The sequence below is a fragment of the Lepidochelys kempii genome, chromosome 7 (genome assembly GCF_965140285.1).
Source record: "Lepidochelys kempii isolate rLepKem1 chromosome 7, rLepKem1.hap1, whole genome shotgun sequence".
NCBI classification, from domain to species: Eukaryota; Metazoa; Chordata; order Testudines; family Cheloniidae; genus Lepidochelys; species Lepidochelys kempii.
The window spans coordinates 542,191-562,660 of record NC_136386.1 but is presented as its reverse complement, the minus strand read 5'-3'; the positions used below and the strand labels follow the sequence as shown (position 1 = coordinate 562,660).

Genomic DNA, 20,470 nt, shown 5'->3' with positions numbered 1-20,470 from the left:
TTGTTAACACCAGAAGAACTGAACTACTGTTTGCAAAAGTGGGAAACTTTTGCAAAAATTCCACACTCATGATTCTTGGTCAAAGGCACAAAACAAAGGATTCTATAAGTCAACTGTATTTGGGGGGAAAAACACACTACATAGTCTCATATGATAACTCTCTTTCCATTCCTTTAGGATATCTGGAGGATGTTAAACAGAAGTTATTAAAGTTAGACCATTTTAAAAACAGCAGATCCAGATAACTTGCATCCAAGAGTTTTAAAAGAGCTGACTGAGGAGCTCACTGGATCTTTAAGGTTTATTTTCAGTAAGTCTTGGAGCAATGGGACAGGTTCAGAAGACTGGAAGAAAGCTAACGTGCCAATTTTTAAAAAGGGCAAATGGATAATTATAGACCTGTAAGCCTGACATTGATCCTGGGCAAGATAACAGAGTAGCTGATATGGGAGCTGATCGATAATAAACTAAAAGAGGGTAATGTAATTAATACAAATCAACATGGGTTTAGGGAAAATAGTTTCTGTCAAACTGTCTTTTTTTGATGGGTTTACAAATTTGGTTGATATAGTAGTGTTGACAAAATATACGTAGACCTGGAACCACATGATCTTTTGATGAAAAACGACGACATAAAATTAACATGGCACACATTAAATGAATTAAAGACTGGCTAACAGTATACAGGGGATCATCACTGAGTGTTTCCAGTGGGGTTCTGCAGGGTTTGGTTCTTGGCCCTATGCTATTTAACATTTCTATCAATGACCTGGAAGAAAACAAAATCACTGATGACAGATTACACAAAAATTGGGGGAGTGGTAAATAATAAAGAGCACAGGTCACTGACTTCGGATGATCTGGATCATTTAGTAAACTGGGCACCAGGTGTGTCTTTTAATATATCTAAATGTAAATTAATATATCCAGGAACAAAGGAAGTAGGCCATACTTACAGGATTGGGGGGAAGTCTATCTAGGGAAGCAGTGACTCTGAAAAGATTCGGGGATTGTGGTGGATAATCAGCCAAACATGAAATTCCAGTATAACACTGTGGCCAAAAGAACTAACGCAATCTTGGGATGCATAAACAGGGGAATTTTGAGAAGGAGTAGAGAGGTTATTTTACCTCTGTTATTTGGCATTGGTGTGACTGCTGCTGGAATACCATGTCCAGTTCTGGTGCCCACAATTCAAGACAGATGTTGATAAATTGAAGAGGGTTAAAAGAAGAGCCATGAGAATGATTAAAGGATTCTCATAAGTAGATGGAGCTCCTTGAGCTAAACAAAGAAGTTGGGGGGGGGATCTTGATTAGTCTACAGAGCCCTACATGGGGAAAAAATGGTTATCAACCTTTTGTAACTGTTCTTCGAGATGTGTTGCTCATGGTCTATTCCATTCTAGGTGTGCATGTGCCTATGTGCATGGCAGTTGGAGATTTTTAGTGATATCCATAGGGTCAACAGTGGCGCCTCCTTGAGTGCTGTGCTCATGCGCCGGTATATCAGGTGCCACCAACCCTACACCATTTCAGTTTCTTCTTGCCCTGTCAAAGTCTTTCTGGAAATCTAAGTACACTATATCCACTGGATCGCCCTTGTCCACATTTGTTGGACTCCCTCAAAGAACTCAGATTAGTAAGACATGATCTCCCTTTACAGAAACCATGGTGACTTTTGCGCAACAATTTATGTTCTTCTGTGTGTCTGACAATTTTATTCTTTACTACTGTTTCAACTAATTTGCTCAGTACTGAAGTTAGACTTACCGGTCTGCAGTTGCCAGGATCACCTCTAGAGCCCTTCTTAAATATTGGTGTTACATTCGCTATCTTCCAGTCATTGTGTACAGTAGCTGATTTAAAGGACAGGTTACAAACCAGGTTAATAGTTCTGCAAGTTCACCTTTGAGTTCTTTCAGAACTCTTGGGTGAATGCCACCTGGTACTGGTGACTTGTTACTGTTAAGTTTCTCAATTAATTCCAAAACCACCTCTAGTGACACTTCAATCTGTGACAATTCCTCAGATTTGTCACCTACAAAAGACGGCTCAGGTTTGGGAACCTCCCTAACATCCTCAGCCATGAAGACAGAAGCAAAGAATTCATTTAGTTTCTCTGTGATGACTTTACCATCTTTAAGTGCTCCTTTAGTATCTCGATAGTCCAGGGTCCCCGCTGGTTGTTTACCAGGCTTCCTGCTTTTGATGTACTTAAAAAACATTTTGTTATCTTTTGAGTTTTTGGCTAGCTGTTCCTCAAACTTTCTGGCTTTTCTTATTACATTTTTACATTTAATTTGGCAGTGTTTATGCTCCTTTCTATTTACCTCACTAGGATTTGACTTCCACTTTTTAAAAGATGTCGTTTTATCTCTCACTGCTTCCCCTGAGATCCAGGGAGGGGATGATGGAGGCCAGAGAGACGATGTGAAACTTCAACTCTGTGAGAGACTTGTTAAGGCACTGCAGGTCTAGAATGGATCTGAGGCCCCACCTTTTGCTCGGGATTAGCAAGTAGCGGGAACAGAACCCCTTTCCCTTCATGTCCCAAGGGACCTCCTCCACTGCCCCCAGGTGCAGGAAGTTCTCTTGAACAAGGAGTTGGTCATGAGAAGGGTCCCAAGGAGGGAGGGGCAGCCAAAAATTGCAAGGGTGTAACAATGAGACACTATGTCCAGCACCCAACGGTCTGAGGTGACTTGGGACCAGGCCAAACAGAAGGGACGAAGATGGTTGAGGAAAGAGCAGGGTGGATCCTGGAAGGTGACTGGGGCGTTGCTCTCGACCGCACCCTCAAAACGAGCACTTCTGGCTCCCGGGGTGTTTTGCCGAGCCAGGCTGCGTGGGAGAGCTGTAGGAGGAAGGGCGACGGCGGCTGAAACTGGCCTCTTTGTCCCTTCTTTTTGCAGATCCTTGACGAGACTGCCAAAGCCTAGGCAGCAGGGGCATCCGGAACTGCTTTCTTGCAGGCTGCAGTGTATGCATGCCCAGTGAACGAAGGGTGGCCCTGGTGTCCTTTAGTTAATCATAGAATCTCAGGGTTGGTTGGGACCGCAGGCGGTCATCTAGTCCAACCCCCTGCTCAAAGCAGGGCCAATCCCCAACTAAAGCATCCCGGCCAGGGCTTTGTCAAGCCTGATCTTAAAAACCTCTAAGGAAGGAGATTCCACCACCTCCCTAGGTAACGCATTTCAGTGTTTCACCACCCTCCTAGTGAAAAAGTTTTTCCTAATATCCAACCTAAAGCTCCCCCTCTGCAACTTGAGACCATTACTCCTTGTCCTGTCATCTGCTACCACTGAGAATAGTCTAGAATCATCCTCTTTGGAACCCCCTTTCAGGTAGTTGAAAGCAACTATCAAATCCCCCCTCATTCTTCTCTTCCGCAGACTAAACAATCCCAGTTCCCTCAGCCTCTCCTCATAAGTCATGTGTTCCAGACCCCTAATCATTTTTGTTGCCCTTCGCAGGACTCTCTCCAATTTATCCACATCCTTGTTGTAGCGTGGGGCCCAAAACTGGACACAGTACTCCAGATGAGGCCTCACCAATGTTGAATAGAGGGGAACGATCACGTCCCTCGATCTGCTGGCAATGCCCCTACTTATACAGCCCAAAATGCCATTGGCCTACTTGGCAACAAGGGCACACTGTTGACTCATATGCAGCTTCTCATCCACTGTAACCCCTAGGTCCTTTTCTGCAGAACTGCTGCCTAGCCACTCGGTCCCTAGTCTGTAGCGGTACATGGGATTCTTCCGTCTTAAGTGCAGGACTCTGCACTTGTCCTTGTTGAACCTCATCAGATTTCTTTTGGCCCAATTCTCTAATTTGTCTAGGTCCCGCTGTATCCTATGCCTACCTTCCAGCGTATCTACCTCTCCTCCCAGTTTAGTGTCATCTGCAAACTTGCTGAGGGTATAATCCACACCATCCTCCAGATCATTAATGATCTTGCAGCCTTGCATCCATCTGGTCGGAAAAGGGACCATTCCCATCGAATTGGAGGTCCTTGATGGAGGTCTGCATTTCTTGGGAGAGACCTGCAAGTCTGAAGTCAGGAGCTGCGGCTCATTATCACTGCTGACATGACCACGCTGCCTGCCAAGTCTGCCTTGTCCCACGCCATCTGGAGGGAACACCTGGCAGCCGCAGTGCCTTTCTACAGCAGGATGCCAAATTCCTGGGCCAAACCCTGAGGAAGGGACTCCTCAAACTTATTGAGGAGTCCCATATGTTGTAATGGCCCAAGAGGACCTGATGATTTGCCACCTGGAACTACAAACTAGCTGTCGAATAAATTTTTCTTCCAAACAGATCCAACTGTTAGGCCTCTTTATTCTTGGGGGTTGAACTGGTATGCCCCTTCTTGTCTCTATTGGCCACAGAGACCACCAGCGAGCCTGGGGGAGGGTGGGTATAGAGGTATTCAAACCTCTTGGCTGGGACAGAGTATTTCTTTTCGGCCCTTTTTGAGGTGGGAGGAATGAGGTTGCCAGAGGTCCTTGGCACTCTTAAGGACACCGTCATGCACCAGCAGTGTGACACGGGTTGGGGGAACAGCTGACAGGATATTAACCAAGCTGTCCACCTGCTCAGCCATTTCCTCCACCTCCAGGCCCAAAGTCTCGGCCACCCGACGCAGCAGGACATGGTGTTCTTTGAAACCATCCAGTGGGCTTGCCCTCAAGGTCCTGAAACCGCCTCATCTGGGGATGAGGATGGTGACTGCATGGCCGGCGGAGGCTCCAGGGCATCTTCTCCCACGGGGGAGGGAGGCTTAGCAGTGGGCACAGTTCCTCTGCCTCGACCACCTAGCGTACCTCGTGCACAGAGCCCGGTGCCATCAGTGCTACCAACTGTTGCTCCAAGGCAGTGGTTGATGAGCAGTGTGAAGGGGGCATTGCCACAACCGACATTCCCCATGTACCCTAATAAGGCTACTGCACTGGCCACTTGGCCGTGCTGCCAAGTCAGCGCTGTCGACGTGGCCTCAGGTGCCCATTCGTGCTGGTGCAGTCTAGGCAAGGGGCTGAATTGGGCTTCCGTGCCAGAGGACTCCCCTTCCGGTGACCATGGTGGTGCCATCGATCCCTGAGTTTGCTTGCTGATCTTCGCCGACTGGTGTCTGGAGTGAGGGGTGCAGTGCTGGGGGGACTGCAGACACAACGGGGGGTGCTTCCATGAGGCAGATGACCGGGACCTGCACCGAGAAAACCGGTGGGCGAGCGAGTGGTGTCGGTAGCATGGAGACCCGCATCTTGCTGTAGGCAATCTGTGTCGACATGGCGGTGACCGTGGCGCCGGTGATCAAAGGTGAGCCCCAGAGAGTCTGGGCTGTGACTCCAGCGTGAAGGTGGAGAGTGCTGCTTTATCTCTGGGGATCAGCGGTGCTCCACTGGCCCCTGAGGGGTCTTAGCGGCTGGTTTGTCCTCTTGGGGAGCCTTTGCGCCTTTCCTGGGGCACATGATGAGCCTTGAGCCTTTCCATGAGCCTTTCCTGGGGCACATGATGCATCAGCGGCATGGGAGGAGGCCTTTGTGCTCTCAGTGCTGGGGGAGCCTGTGAAGGTGTCGGTGCTGCCAGGGATTTTGGTCCCCTATCGCTCCTGGGAGTTGGTGGTGGACCTTTCACAGGGCTAAGGGCTCCAACCAGGGAAGTATAAGCACGCAGCTCCGAAGTGGCCTGGTGGCCGGAAGCGTGTCCCTTGCCTGATGACTCATGGCCCCTTTTTCCCTGGTGCCATGGAAACGTGCTTTTGGGTCTTATTTTTTGGGCACCGGCAACAGGGAACGGTGCTGGGCGGAGCCCGATGCCAGGGGCACTGTGCATGAGGCACTCAGCGAGTTCTGGCGGGACAGCACGGAAGCCAGACGAAGGGTGGTCTTCAGAAGAGCCCGTAGCCGAATATCCCACTCCTTCTGTGTGCGAAGCTGGAAGTTTTTACAAACTTAGCACTTGTCTCTAACGTGTGACTCCCCTAAGCACTTGAGGCAGCTGCTATGGGGGTCATTTACTAGCATAGGCCTGTTGCAGTCCGCACAGGGCTTAAACCCAGAGACCAGGGCATGCCCTGCCTGCGGCAAAGTCCCTGCTGGGACTCTAACTGGTAACTACTAACTACACTTAACTACTCAATACTAACTACTAGAAACAAACTATTTACAAGGCCCTAAAGCTTGAGGTAAGTAGAAGACAACCTGTTAGCCCTTGCGATGCAAGGAAAGGCGCTCTGACTAATCATCACGGGCAGGAAGAAGGAACTGAGAGTGTGTAGGGTTGGCGGTGCCGGACATACTGGCAAATAAGCACGGCACTCAAGGGGGACCACTGCCGGCCCTACGGATACCACTCCGACGACCGCACACGGGGGCACGCGCATACCTAGAATGGAATCGACATGAGCAAGCACTCAAAAAAGAACAAATATTTAATAATGGGCTCTTCAATCTCACAGAGACACATGTAACATGATCCAATGGCTGGACGTTGAAGCTAGATAAAAATATATGCCTTATTTGCAGTCTGAATTTAAAGGTGAGAGTAGTTAACCATTGGAACAATCTACCAAGGGTTGCAGTAGATTCTCTGTCACTGATAATTTTAAAATCAAGATCGATTGTTTTTCTGTAAAATCTGCTGTAGGAATTTATAGTGTTACAGCCCAGATTAATCGTCACCTAGGCAAGCTATTCCTATTTCACCAAGGTGAAACTGTACCACTCTTCTCTCCCTGCTCCTGGACATGATACTTCTCAGTGGGCCCTTCTGCTGCCATACCTCATTTCAAAATCTTGCCCAACTTGCTGCCTCCTTTCCCCAGGTCTGCCTCAGCCTTTTTTCACTCCAACTCAGCACGGGAGTTTGGATTATTTCCCCCCAGATGTATTAGCTTCATTTTTCCATGTTGTATCTCATTTTAGCTATTTCTGCCCATGGTTCTACTCTCTCTAGATCCTTTGGGTTATTCCACCCCTCACTGGTATTTACCACTCCTCTCAATTTAGTGTCATCTGTGATTTCTTTAGCAGGAAATACTTGCCTTTTTCCTTTGTGGTGGGTTTTGGGGAGCAGATTTGACTCCTTCACAAACCCGCTCACCACCAGGAGACATGGATCCATGCAATGTCTCTTTAAGAAGTCCCGGCTCATGTCTGCTGAAGTATCCATCTGTAGGAGAGCTGCAACATCCCCCTTCTGAACTCAGGGGCTTCCTGTCTCCCACCTGAGGGGAAGCCCGCAACAATCCATCTACACGGGGCATAGCGTTCAAAGGGGAGAAGGCATACATTAAATTAAACTCTGTCCGAAAAGCCGGATCGGAGCTTCTTAGCAGCAGCTGTGACTCCCCACTCTTTCCTGGGAAGTTGGTCTCAGAAGTGAAGTGAATGGAGGACTGTGGAGCCAGATCAGAATGGCCCGAGCTCAGCAGCGATGGCCTCTCTGGACAGGTGTTAGCATTGGAATCCAGGTAGCCCACCTTTGCCAAATCCAAGTCCGTTCGAAGGCAGAGCTAGAAAATCCAACAAAGATATGGGGTGGGAGAGGGAGGGGAAATCAGGAGAAGGGATAGACACAGGTGGGGAGAGAAACTTTTAAAGTCAGGAAACACTTGCTCCGAAGACAACTCACTCCTTTCCAGCTCCTCTCTTGATCCCCCTGGGTCCTTTCTTGCACTGCTCTGAAGGGTACATCTAATATGGGGATCAAATCCCTGCAGCACAGCTGCGGCTGGCCCAGGTTGGCTGACTCGGGCTTGCAGGGCTAAAAATTGCGGTGTAGACATTCGAGCTTGGGCTTGAGTCCAAGCCCTGGGTTCCTGCAAGGGTGGAGGGTCCCAGAGCTTGGGCTCCAGCCCAAGTGTCTACACAGGAATTTTTCAGCCCCGGACCATGAGCCACACAAGCCCAAGTCATCTGAGTTTTTTTTTTTTTTTTTAAATAATCCCATGTACACATAGATTAAGTAGCAAATGGCTGGGAAATGAGCATTACAGAATAATCCAAACATGGCTGTCCAGTCTGCTGGGCCCTTTCCCTTCCAACTGGGTTTGCTGTAAAAGGTATCCTTGACCCTAGTGCTCAAGTCTAGGTACTCACTGAAAAAGAACTGATGTCTTCAGCTGGACCCACACAACATTAACACATGGTATTAAACTACCCGTCCACTAAAGATGAAGAATAGTTCAAGGACATTCACTGCTCACTAGCTGTCTTATCAGACAACTTCTTGACTATCCAAATACCCAGTAATGAAAACTGCAAGCATCCCCCTCAATTTCTCTCTACTATGACAGTACATTGCCCAGGAACCCCAAGCCATGTGCAATCACTTTGATTACAAGACCTGGGAACCGCTGGTTCAAACACATTCGTTTCATCTGCACTATAATTCAGCATCTTACAGCAGTGAGACATAACTGCCAACCTCTGTTCTACCACAGTACCTGGGAACTCTGGGCATTGACACACTTACATTTCTTCTTTTACAAGATGGCACCTGAAAACCTCCAGCACCAACACAATATCCCGCCTTCCACTATATTACAGCTCTGGGAATCTCAGACAGTGAACACAACTGTGTCCCCTTTGACACATCACATCCCATAGGAGCCTCTGGCATTGAGACACATCCACAACTCCTTTGCTGTATTCACAGCACCTTGGAACCTCCAGAACCAAGACACAAATGCATCCTCTCTTTAAATCACGGTCTCCAGGAACCTCTAGGACTGAAACAGGAGTACACCCCCTTTTCTTATTACAGTGCTAAGGAGCCAAAACATGGCTGTGTCCTTTCTGCTATATCACAGCCACTGAATGAATCTCCTCTGCTATATTGCAGCTCCCAAGAACCTCCTGCACTGAGTCATGGCTGCAACCCCTCCATGTTACAGTCCCCTGGAACATTGGGTAAAGAGCACCAACTGCATCCCTTTCACTGTATTACAGCACTTGGGCACCTCCATCAATAAGGGCATACCCTCTGCCGTATTACACCTCTGTTCCCAGGAATGGAATCATGACTGTATCACTTCCTCACATTTTTAGACCAGCTTGCTGTTATCTGGACTCTTCTTCCCTGGTACTTGCTTGATGGACTTAGGCTGCAGTGAGGTGATGATTCTGTCTGAACACAGCAGGTCAAGTACACGACCTTGTCCCAAGAAGCTGATCAAAACCAATGAGTGATGAAGATGCTGAAGGTTCTGGACAGAGTTCTCATTGCTCCAACATCCTTCAGTTTAAACAGGGACAAGGCTCTCCCATTCCTCCCTCAATTGAAATTGCCCCTTTACTGCTACAAGAAGTAACCACCATATAAACCACTTCTATTGAGCTGAAACTGATGCCAATTATTATAATTCCAGGGCCCCCAGACCTTTTTCCTTTCACCCCAATAACTAAGACACTGGTTCTTAACATTTTGCCTCCATTTCCCACCAGCATCTGCAGTATTATTAATACATCCCAGTTTTCCAAATAAATCCACTTTATTTTCTTCAATCTCCCTTGACAATCCTGCAGTCTCTCCACATTCTTACTGTGACTAGTGCCCCACCTCCCTCTCCATTCCCGTTCTCTCACTCTCCTCTGCAGTCTCCTCACTCTCGCTCCGCTCCACCCCACCCTCCAGAACCTCTGGTGTACACACACACACACACACACACACACAGCCTCAGAGTGCAATTGAGATGGTGTGATAACTACCTCGGGTGACAGGGACTCGGGCCTATGCGCAGGGGAACTCTCAGGGGAGGATACGTTCTAGAGGAGGGAAAAGCATCTTGTTATTCATCTACTTAAAAAGTCAAGAAGCAAAATAAAATAAAGTAAAAACAAGCACAGAGGTTAGCCACAGCTATTCTAAACAGACACTCCCCCCAGGAACTCGTCTCAGTGATTAGAGGGGGATTCAATGGGTTAAGCAGTTTCTAAAGCCTCCTGGAAGCACAAAGACAGGACTGGGTTATTGTGTTCCATGCCACAACTTAGTATCCAAACCAGAGAACAGAAGAGATGTTAGCCAGAAGTATTTATTTCCTTATATTTCTGATGCTGCTAGCCAAAGAGTTTACACCAGGAAATATAGAGAAATCCATGTATGGCATTTAGTCCAATGACATGGGAAAGGCTGGAATGGAAAGCCTGGCTTTGCCTAAGGAAAATTCCCCAGATGCTGTAGTTAGTATTAGACATTAAATAAGGGGAAAATAAAATGGCTCCTTCAATTTACTATGAGTTTCCTCTTAGGTACCATCAAAGGAATAGGTATAAACTGCCTGAGGGAGCTACAGGGGTCACAGCTGGATACAGTGCAAGGGAGAGCAATCCATCCACATGCAGTGGTATGTGCAAGCCTCTCCACCCTCACTTGGTGTTACAGAGCATCCCCATCAGAGAGTCAGAAAGAGGGAAGCTCTTCCAGAGGTAGGGTACTACCAGTGACGAGGCTGTGGTTGGGTGGATCCTGCTGGACAGGAGTACTTACAAAAACCTAAAGCGATAAGGACTTTCAGAACCTTCTCAACTGTGGAGACTTTTGATGGGCAGACTCCATAGGGATAAAGCAGATGAAGGATACTAAGCTCCAAGTCTCTGCTACAAATGTTGATGGGCCCAAGCAAATCCAAATTGAGGTCCCAACCTCATTTGGTTTCGAATTAGCTCTAAAGCTCTGGTCCGTAAGGCCTGACCCGCTAGAGGTTTCAGGAGTGTGTGGGACAAGCTCCCCAGAAGAGCAGATGCAGCAGATTAATTCAGGATGGAGCATCTCAAAAGTGGCATTCAGAACCACTTGGTTAACATCAAGTCTTAAAGAGACACCAAATTCCCCACCAACCCAGTGTCTGATCACTTTCAGCTCTCTAATCGAGGAGCCTGTCCTATTGGTAACCAGATAAAAGATCCTGCCCCCCCATTCTCTTCTCCCAGGGCCATGGTCATAGGACTGAAGCGTACAATCTATATACATGATGATATGCATTCTCTTGAGTTAGAACTGATGGTAACTAAATGAAACCAACAAGACACTAAAATGGAAATGTTATCAATGAGCTGCATTTAGTGAAATATAAAGCTTGAACACAGAAGCCTGTGGTCTACCAAGTTGTTAGGGTTGTTCTCTAGAGGAAAATAGAGGCAGCAAGGGCAAGTAGGAGGTAGATGCCCAGTAGGCTCTAAGTTTCTTCTCTGTCATACTCAGCAGCAGGAGCAACTAATGCTATTTTACATGGGACTGAGGTTTGTAGCTAGGCTATTGAGGTCCACTATGCTACTGACCCTCTAACATTCAACTTGTACCAGTGCAGAGCCCGAGGATAATGGCCAGCTCAAGCTCTATACCTGAATCAGTCCTTCCCTCCTACTCCTCAATACTAAACAATCTTCTCCACTAGCCTTGACAAGTATCCCTCTACGACAGCTTTCAGCAAAGAACTCTCAAAGTAAAAGTGAAAGCACCAAGCTAACAGACCCCATCGGCAAAGGACTCTGCACTACTGCAGAGCAGAGGAGGAATCTCTGCAGGATTCTCTCAAGCCAGTGGCCATGCTGTTGTTCACTAGACTGTTCCCACCTGGGTCTGAATGGTAGTGTAATGGCAGCAGCAGGTTTCGAGACTTCCACTTTCCAATGAGAATGAGCAATAATGGAAAATAAAAAGAGAACTGCAAACCACCTGGCACCTCCTGCCAATCGTCGCCACCAAGATGGAACATGGCAATAGGGAGGAGGAAGCTCCAGACTGGAGAGGCACTGGCAACTCCCCCTCAGATAGCGCTGAGCAGAGAAAAACACCCACCACGCTCTTTAAATGCTTCCAAAACACAAAATCAAAGGCAAACGCATATAATGGGAGCACAATAAGAATCAGTACACCTGGGACATTAAACACTGGGTGGTGGGAGCTGTGAGCCCTCGCAGTTCTGGGATCTGAAATGTCTGTCCCCCAAGCCTTTGGGGACTGCTGCGTAAGAGAAAGGGAGCAGGGGTTGTGGTATGTCTGACACGCTTGGGGTTTGCTGCACTGTGAGAGAAAGGGCATGGGGGAATGTGCTGTCCCAGTAGGCAAGGGGATTGCTGTGCTGCAGCAGGGGGAGGGGTGCAAGCGAAAGTGAGCGGATGTGTTGCGTGCAGCAGGAAAGGGAATGCAGGCTACGCTGACTGGCACCCCTGGAGAGCAAGAGGGTTGATGCACTGCAGTGAAGTATGACATGTAACAGAGGGAGCAGGAGCTACCAGGTCACTGATGGCTTTGGGGGGCGAGAGAGTTGCTACAGCCAAGGGTGCCACAGAGGAGAGAGGTAATAGCTGCCCCTGTGTGGGACACTTGGGGTCTTGCTCAGGAACCTAGCCATGTGTTTGAAAGCAGACTGCCCCCAATGCACCTCTTCTAGTCTCTCCCCTTTTGGAGCCCCCAGACCTCTATCCTAATTTACCTCAAACTGTAGTGGAGTATTGCAGCGACTAGCAGCCAGAGAAGGAATTGGTGAGAACATCATGCCATAACCATTGCGACTTTCCTCCTCTCCTGGCAGAGATGAGCAGGGTGTGGTGAGTTGCGGGCTCATTGAGCCAGGAGGTGGAGGCGTGATGGGAGACAGTGGCCTCAGTAACTTGGTAACATTCTGTTCCATCAGGTAGCGAGATTTCCACTTCTTCAGGGGGCTCAGCAAGTCTGTGAAACATGAACACAACTGAACTGAGAATCATAATGCACCATTATTAATGCCAAACCATGAACAGTTCCCCTCCCAGCCAGAGCCCCATGAATGCTCAGCCGTAACTGCATCCCATTAAAGGCCCCTAAAATACGAGGAGCTCCCAATACCAATGAAAATCCTTCTCATCCCACAGGAATGTGGAGACACGTAACAAAGGTAACAAAACAACTCAGTTATAATAAATGACACGTGGGGAACAACATGGTCAAGTGCGGGGAGCGGTGTCAGGACAAGACTGAAACAGAAGGAGAGAGAGATTACATTTCCTGGCACAAAGAGGAGACAAAAACAAGACAAATTCACTCTATGACTGCTATGGATAAACCACAGCACAGCACAATTCTCACCGGCTGAGCTCCACAATGTCTCTAGAGTTTGCATAAACATAATCCCCGGAAATGATCATTCCCACAAAGAGGAATCCTTGCCTCAGCCCTACCCTCCTAAGTGCATGGTATCGCACTTTTCAATTACTTGTAAGCTCTCTGGGGCAATGGCTAGCCTCTGCCTGGTTTTCTGTGAAGAGCACAACCTATTTTGAGATACAGAAAACAATTTACCAAGGCAGGAAATCTGAGCTGTACACTAGAGAGAAAAAAACAATGTGACATTTCCAGATCACTACCATGTAGTGTTATCACACAGTGCCCCCAGCTCCTCTGTGAAGGGTGCAAGGGTAGGGTTCCAGTTGCCTCAATACCATTATCCCCCTTCCACATCAGTGTGCCTAGCCCAAAATGCCTCCTCACCCTCAGCCGTGCTCCCTCCTACTAAGGAGCTTTAGTTTACCTGGACCCCTCTGGAACCCCTCCATGCTGCAGCTGCCTTCCCCATCATTTTTTCCCAGATGCTTTTCCTGACCTGTTTACCCCTAGCTTCCTCACTACTTGGTCTTGGCCCCTAGTGTTTCTGAATGAATTTTGACCTCTTTCCCAGCTCTAAAGGCCCCCAGTGAGGCAAGTCTCCTCTGTTCCAAGCAGAAGAAATTTGACTCATCCTTTCTTCAGACCCAGGATCTCCATAGGGCAGTAATCTCCCTCTTGCCAGGTGGTACCCAGTGCTCACAGACAGGGACTTACAGTAGCTCCCAGTCTGGGATTCTGCCTTTATGACTAGTATTTCATTTGCCTTTTTGCCAAGCTGCTAGGTTTGCCGCTTCCTCACAATCATCTTGGGAGCTTCTCAAGACCTGGGTGCTCTGTGGTTGGTCCAGTTAGCTCATATTCCCTAGACTGAGTCCTTTTTCCCCGGGTCATGATTTTACACTGGTCTCCATTGACCTCCATTTCCCCACTGCTGTCCAGTCCTCGAAACCCTGGCATCCCTTTGGAATCTCCCTGCATCATTATTTGCAATGCCCCAAGGTTAGTGAACCCAGAGAGCTTGTTTTCAATCCCCTCACATCCAATGCAGTTCCATTATGAGTAGAGATCCTAGAACCACCCTGAAATCTCCACTCAGCCATTCTGGAGCTGGGTGAGTCTCCTAAGAGTCCCCTTTGTCTCATGCTCCCACACTTTTCTAGCCAGTTCCCCTGTTTCTCCTCCTACTCCTGCGCTTTGCCATGAGCCATTTGTGTAGGATGTAGAATCCTGTCTGTTGTTTAGACCAACTCTCTGCTAATCCCTGATTTCCCCCTTTCTTGGCAGTGAGACCCTCCCCGGTCCCCTGCTGTTACACACACACGGTTTGCTGCCTGAATCCACCTTGGCAAAGCCATCTGCCAACTGGGCTTCCTAGGAACTAACTGCCAGGTCCTTTATGCAAGAGTTTAACATCGAACAGGGAAATTCTAGAAACAAGAAGCTCTTGGTTTCCTCGTGTCATGACCTTTGTAAAGTGATGCTGTTTGCCCCTTTCCAGACCTCAGGAACCTATCCTAAATTCTCTCTATTTTTAAAAGTGTTTTAGAAATTCTCTAGTTTCTTTGTTCACTTTCTTCAGGTTTTGCTCAGCGATGCATAGTATCCAGACCTAGTGTTTTGTTCACTTTAAGTGCATCTAACCTTTTAATAACCAATTCTGTTGTTATCTGTACACTGTCTAGCTCCTCGTCTGTCGTCCTTGGAAAACTGATCCCTGACTTGGGCAGATCTCCACCCTCTTCCTCTGTAAAGACAGATGCAAATTAACTATTTCACAACTCGGCTACTGCTTTTCTCACAGATTAAAAGCCAATGTTTTTGAGTAGCTGTTTTTTAAGCCTGTGCCTATTACCTATTTACCTGGTGACCCTTGTTAATTCTCTCAGCATACATTTAAATAGCCAGCTGTCACACTCTAAGGCATGACGCTGTTTACCTTTGTCCTGCAGAACAAACTCTGTATCATACAACTCTGGTAAGAGTGCCGTGAGATGCAGTATCACCACACTGTCACAGCAAAGGAGTCAGGATGCCTCAAGCTAGGATGAGCCTATGGAAATTGGGATGGGTGGTAAAACTACATCTCCACCTGCCACAAACTTGTACCAACATGCAACAATGCATATTTGCGAAGCCTGTGTTTCATCCTGTGTGTCAGTACCCCTTAATGGCCCATAGCCTTCTATAAATACCTACACCAGGCACCGCACTTGAGCGTTCTGGATACATACCTGCATTGTCCTTGCAGATGCTAGAAGAACTGCTGCTCTGGTTACTTTGGTATAGACATTGGGATCTGTTCTCTTGTGGAGTAGATGAGGTCTGAGTCATCCCTTCTTCCAGGGCTTGTTTCATCCAACGCTGCAACAGAACTAGACTACGTCAACGTGCAGTCCCCCTGTGCTTTAAATGTACTTGTGCAGGGTATACTCAAGAACTCCTAAACATTTGTACAGCAGGGCAAACGCCTGTAGAGCTCTGCGTCACATGCTCCCAGCCAAAAAAACTGGTATGACAGAATTGTTAAAGCTGGGCCCAAAGACTACTATGAATGGTTCTGAATTGGTGCTCTAGATGAGACAGGTGCTAAGGGTAATAAATCTGTATCAATAATCTAAGGGTACAACCTCATTAGAACACAGACTTCCCAAACTCAGAGATTAGAAAGCTAGGGAACTCTAAGCAGAGGTTTTTAAAGCAATCTAGGAAAGTATGGCTATTCAGAACTTGCCCAGAGAATATGCCTTCTGCACAAAGCCCAGCTTCATGCACAGGCTGGGAAGCACTCTGATCCTCACTCCACTGCTCTGGAAGACATATCAGAACCAAGGAGAGTTTCTACCCTACCACATAGGGCAAGGAAGTGACAAGTTGACTCAAGTGTAATTCTCCCAGGAGTGTGTTTGCTGTCAAACAGCAGCAATGAACATGCAAACCTGATAGTGTGGGAGCTACAATTTAAGAGGGGCTAGCCAGGAGGAGAAAAATCAAAGTGGACCCTCCTCAGGAGACAGAACAGTGGTGGGGGAAAGATATGAAAAATCATAGCAGGGGAGAGCATAGAATAAGAGATGATTCCCCATGGATACGTGGAGAAGAGCCAATCTACATCACCTCACCTGCCAAATTTACTGGCTCCCCCACCTGCTGCAATGCAGCTGTATGGGAACACTAAATTCTGCAGCAAGTGACCTTTGACAGCACAAGATCTCTTCCAACTGATTCCAGTTATTTGAAGTAATGTAAGAAGCTGGGGAGAGAAGCCAAAAAGTGCTAAGGACCACATTGGTATGACAGTAAAGTGACAGTGAAACTAAACCCGAGAAGAAAGGGAGAGAAACACCCTAATTAAAGATAGGTTTCAGAGTAGCAGCCATGTTCGTCTGTATTCGCAAAAAGAAAAGGAGGACTTGTGGCATCTTAGAGACCAACCAATTTATTTGAGCATAAGCTTTCGTGAACGACAGCTCACTTCATCGGATGCATGCTGTAGCTCACGAAAGCTTATGCTCAAATAAATTGGTTAGTCTCTAAGGTGTCACAAGTCCTCCTTTTCTTTTTTGTAATTAAAGATAACACCAATGATTTCAGAAACAGACAATGAAGTGCAGTGGCCTTGTTTTTATCACATTAGCATTGAATTTGATGTTTGTTTATACAACCCCTTTGAAGATCTCACAGCACTTTACCAACCTATGCCTCATATCACCCCCTTGATGGAGGTAATCCTATTTTACAGATGGGTAAACTGAGGTACAGAGCAGGACCTGACCAAGGTCACTCACCAAGTCTGGAAAAACTAGAAAAAGAACCCAGATTTACCAGACTCCCAGATCAGCAAGCTACAGGGGCATCTTTCCTTCAACAATCCAAATGGTGAAACTTACACATTCCATGCTCACTTTAAACAATTTAAAAAGCCTTGAATCATGCTTGCTGGACAATCAGCAGCTATAGCAGCTCATATGAAGTGCATCTCTGATGCAAGAAGGCCCTTGAGCAGTTATGCTACCACCTTCTGTAAAAGCTAAAGCCTATACATAGTTTTCAATAAATAAACTAAATAAACTGCAGTACAGTAACAAGACACAGAGCCCACAAAGGCTTGACTTAGCATGGTGAGGCCAGAATCTAGACAGAGAAGAGCTCAGCTACAAAACATTTCAGAGGTAACAATGCCCCATCTGATTCCTAAAAGAATTTACCATTCTACATTCAATCTGGGAACAAAAATGACATAAAAATCATAAAACTTAGAAACCTGTTTTTATGGCTCATTAGAACAATTTGTAACACACCTCACTGCCTGCTAACCTTAATTGCCCACTTCATTTTAAGTGGTCTCCTACAGCATGTGTGAACCCTTTATGCTTAGTAATCTGCCCCACCTTGTATTTAGCTTGGACATTCTCGTTACCTTCTACAGACCTGAGTAAGAGCTCTGTGAAGCTCAAAAGCTTGTCCCTTCCACCAACATAAGTTGGTCCAATACAAGGTACTACTTCACGTACCACGTCTCTCCCATATCCCGGAACCCCAACATGGCTACAACACTACTACAAACAAATATCATAACAAACTCCTCCAGACCACTGCTTACAACACAGTATCTTCATTTTATCTGCCTGGATTCATTCTAAATTTCAGCCAAGCAGCAGGACACTGCAGATATGGTTGGATGACAGTGTTATAGGTTCACATATATCAGGGGTGGCCAAACTTACTGACCTTCCGAGCCGCACACAACAATCTTCAGAAGTTCGAGAGCCGGGGCACACCTGCTGGGGCTCTGGGCTTCAGCCCCACGGGAAGTGCCTGCCAGGGCTTCAGCCCTGTTTCTGCTGAAGCCCCAAGCTCGGGCTGAAGCCCCATCTCCACTGCAAGGTAGAGGTTCCGAGCTCCCCCCTCCAGTCTGGTGGGTGGAGAATGGGGAAAGGGGGGAAAAAATGGGACACACAAGGGGGCTCTGCGAGCTGCACTTTAACTGTAAAAGCCACATGCAGCTCGCGAGCCATGGTTTGGCTACCCCGACATACATAATCAAAAGTGACAGAACCACTCTCCGTAGAACCGTAAACAGGAGAGGCCTCAAGGTTAACTATATTACTCCTTACACTGACTAGGACCAGCTCATAAGAAATGCAGGGATTCACTCTTGCAATCCTGTCCAACCAGCTAATCCATGTAGTGGAGTCAGGAACACCTTGTGAGCAAATCCAGTTCTTACAGTCTCATTAAAACAGTGGAATCCATCATACAGAATACTGACCTCTCTATCAGGTTAGGAACTGCAGCAACATTGGAAGACGAAAAATCCCACATCATGTGGCTGCCCCTGGAGCTGCTAAGTCATCACCACCCCATCACCACATTGGGAGAGGCAGGACTGAGTTTCAGAGGATGATCTCAGCCTTTCAGCTAGGCTGGCCCCTCACTCAAGAAAGGAGGTAGGGAGCCGAACCAGGCTCCCTGCCTGGATCTCACCCAAGGCTGGCTGCTTCTGAGTCCAACTCAGCAAGAGTATGAGCCCATTCCTCTCCCTTTGCTCTGGTGCTGCTTGCTAGGCACAGGAGAGCCCAGGCTCTAGAGCACTGGATCTCAGAGGGAACAGGAGAGTTCTGCTCAGGGACTGAACACACCAGGCTCTCTAACCCTTGAACTTCTCCCTGAGCAATTCCTCAACGCATGTAGACACGAGAAGAGTGGTTTCTTTCTGTGCTTCCTGTACAGCCCTGGCACACCCACTCCAAGGGGCACTTTGGCACATTCAGACCCAGACTCCAATCTCCTTCTTGTTACCATTTCACTTTTCTGTGAGCTCTGAGAACGGTCCACAAGGAGTCTGAGAACATGCATTAACACACCATGTCCTCACCCTCAGCTCCACTGACCTCTTACTCTACAGCAGTGTTTCTCACCCTTTTTGATTCCAGGGACTGGATTGCTGCCTTTCTCAATTGTGTCAGGGAAATCTCAGGGACTGGAAAAGAAGCTGCCACAGACCAGTTGTTGAGAAACACTACTCTAGAGTATGCAGAAATATGCTGGACAGAGCTAACTCATTGTGACTGCATAGCGACAAGCTTGACATGAAAAGCCTTTACAAGAGTGCGCTGATGTTAATATAACGTGGGTATTGAAGCCTTAACAGAAATGAGCAGACATACCTTTTTACAGGAGCTGTATATCCCATCCAGCTGAAGAGGCCTTCGACGTCTCTCAGGGATGAAAGGCGAGCCAAAGCGGATGTAGTGTTTGGGTGTGGTACAAATCAGTGGGGAGTGGATAAGACCTGGCAACATGTTGAGGGTTGTTGCCAAAACAGTGGGGTCTGTAGTAATACGTAAAGGACACTCGATGGGGCATTCCTGCTTTTCTGCCTTGTCATTCAGCCATTCTGTAACTAGATACTGAAGAAGAGAGCAATTACGAATACAGCAGGAACAGGCGAAGAATGAAAGCAATAAAACAGAGCATGTAAGAGTGTACTGCCCAAGACACCACCACACCAAGAGTTCAGTTATGTTCTGCAGGAAACGCATAGGGGGGAGGCACCTGATGTATCTCATCACAGACAGCAACAGTGTCCTGAAGGAAACACACTGGAGGAGAACTATATTAACACTGTGCACCAGATTCACTGCAAGTCTTCCAGAGACTCCATACGGGCCTGGCAGAGCCCATCCCCTCCCCATGTTTGATGAAGACTCTCACATCACTTACCTTTTTAGTTTTGGGGTACTTTACTGTGGCTCGGTTAGACTGGGATCCTGCAGCCAGCACCACAGCTGGGTCAGACCCCATCAATTGCTTACTTTCTCCTGGACCCTCTACGCTGCTGACATCTGCGGCAGTTACTGAGCTGAAACTGCTTCCCTCCTCTGGGACAGCCTGGGAGAGCTCGGTCTGCTGGGAAATGGCCTGCTTCTGCCGTCTCAATCTTTGTGCTGAACTGGTCCGATATCGAGAAAAACGGCTTTTGGGTCGGGGCCTGGAGGGTTTGGCTTGAGCTGATTTCGTGATGGTCTTTTCTGGAATTGCATCCTACAATGCAAACCACATCATCAGTCTGAGACTTTCTAAGGTTCTCCCCTCTTCTCCTTTATTCTGCACGTGGGAATTAGGAATGAGTTATTTTCTGGCACTATCTAGCTAGCTTTGTTAGACTACACCCCATTAACGCCAGGCTCTGAGACGGTAGGGCTGGGAATGGCTTTGTGAATCCTCTTGAAGGGCTGGACATGTTTGTGCCTCAGTTTATTGCTTTTTCTCCCCTTTGCATCTCCACTCTGGAGTTTGGAAAAGGGACCGACTGGCACACTCAGGAGTGGTCTCAGCTTCAACAAGACACATATCAGAAAGCAGCAGCATGAGAC

The 20,470-nt window shown here is 47.5% G+C and overlaps 1 protein-coding gene across 7 annotated transcripts in view; it reads right to left on the bottom strand.

Moving 5' to 3' along the window:
* Positions 1 to 20,470, bottom strand: part of SETD5 (SET domain containing 5) — a 173,443-nt gene that overhangs the window by 33,071 nt on the left and 119,902 nt on the right. For 5 of the 7 annotated variants that reach the window (XM_073350785.2, XM_073350778.1, XM_073350783.1 and 2 more), the window contains 6 exons: positions 19,818 to 20,138; positions 19,262 to 19,504; positions 15,326 to 15,455; positions 12,445 to 12,683; positions 9,716 to 9,772; positions 7,048 to 7,518 (listed from right to left, as the gene is read on the bottom strand). In XM_073350785.2, coding sequence (XP_073206886.1) covers positions 7,048 to 7,518; positions 9,716 to 9,772; positions 12,445 to 12,683; positions 15,326 to 15,455; positions 19,262 to 19,504; positions 19,818 to 20,138 — 1,461 coding nt within the window. The remainder of the gene's footprint in view (positions 1 to 7,047; positions 7,519 to 9,715; positions 9,773 to 12,444; positions 12,684 to 15,325; positions 15,456 to 19,261; positions 19,505 to 19,817; positions 20,139 to 20,470) is intronic. The other 2 variants (XM_073350781.1, XM_073350782.2) reach the window with 1 other exon arrangement.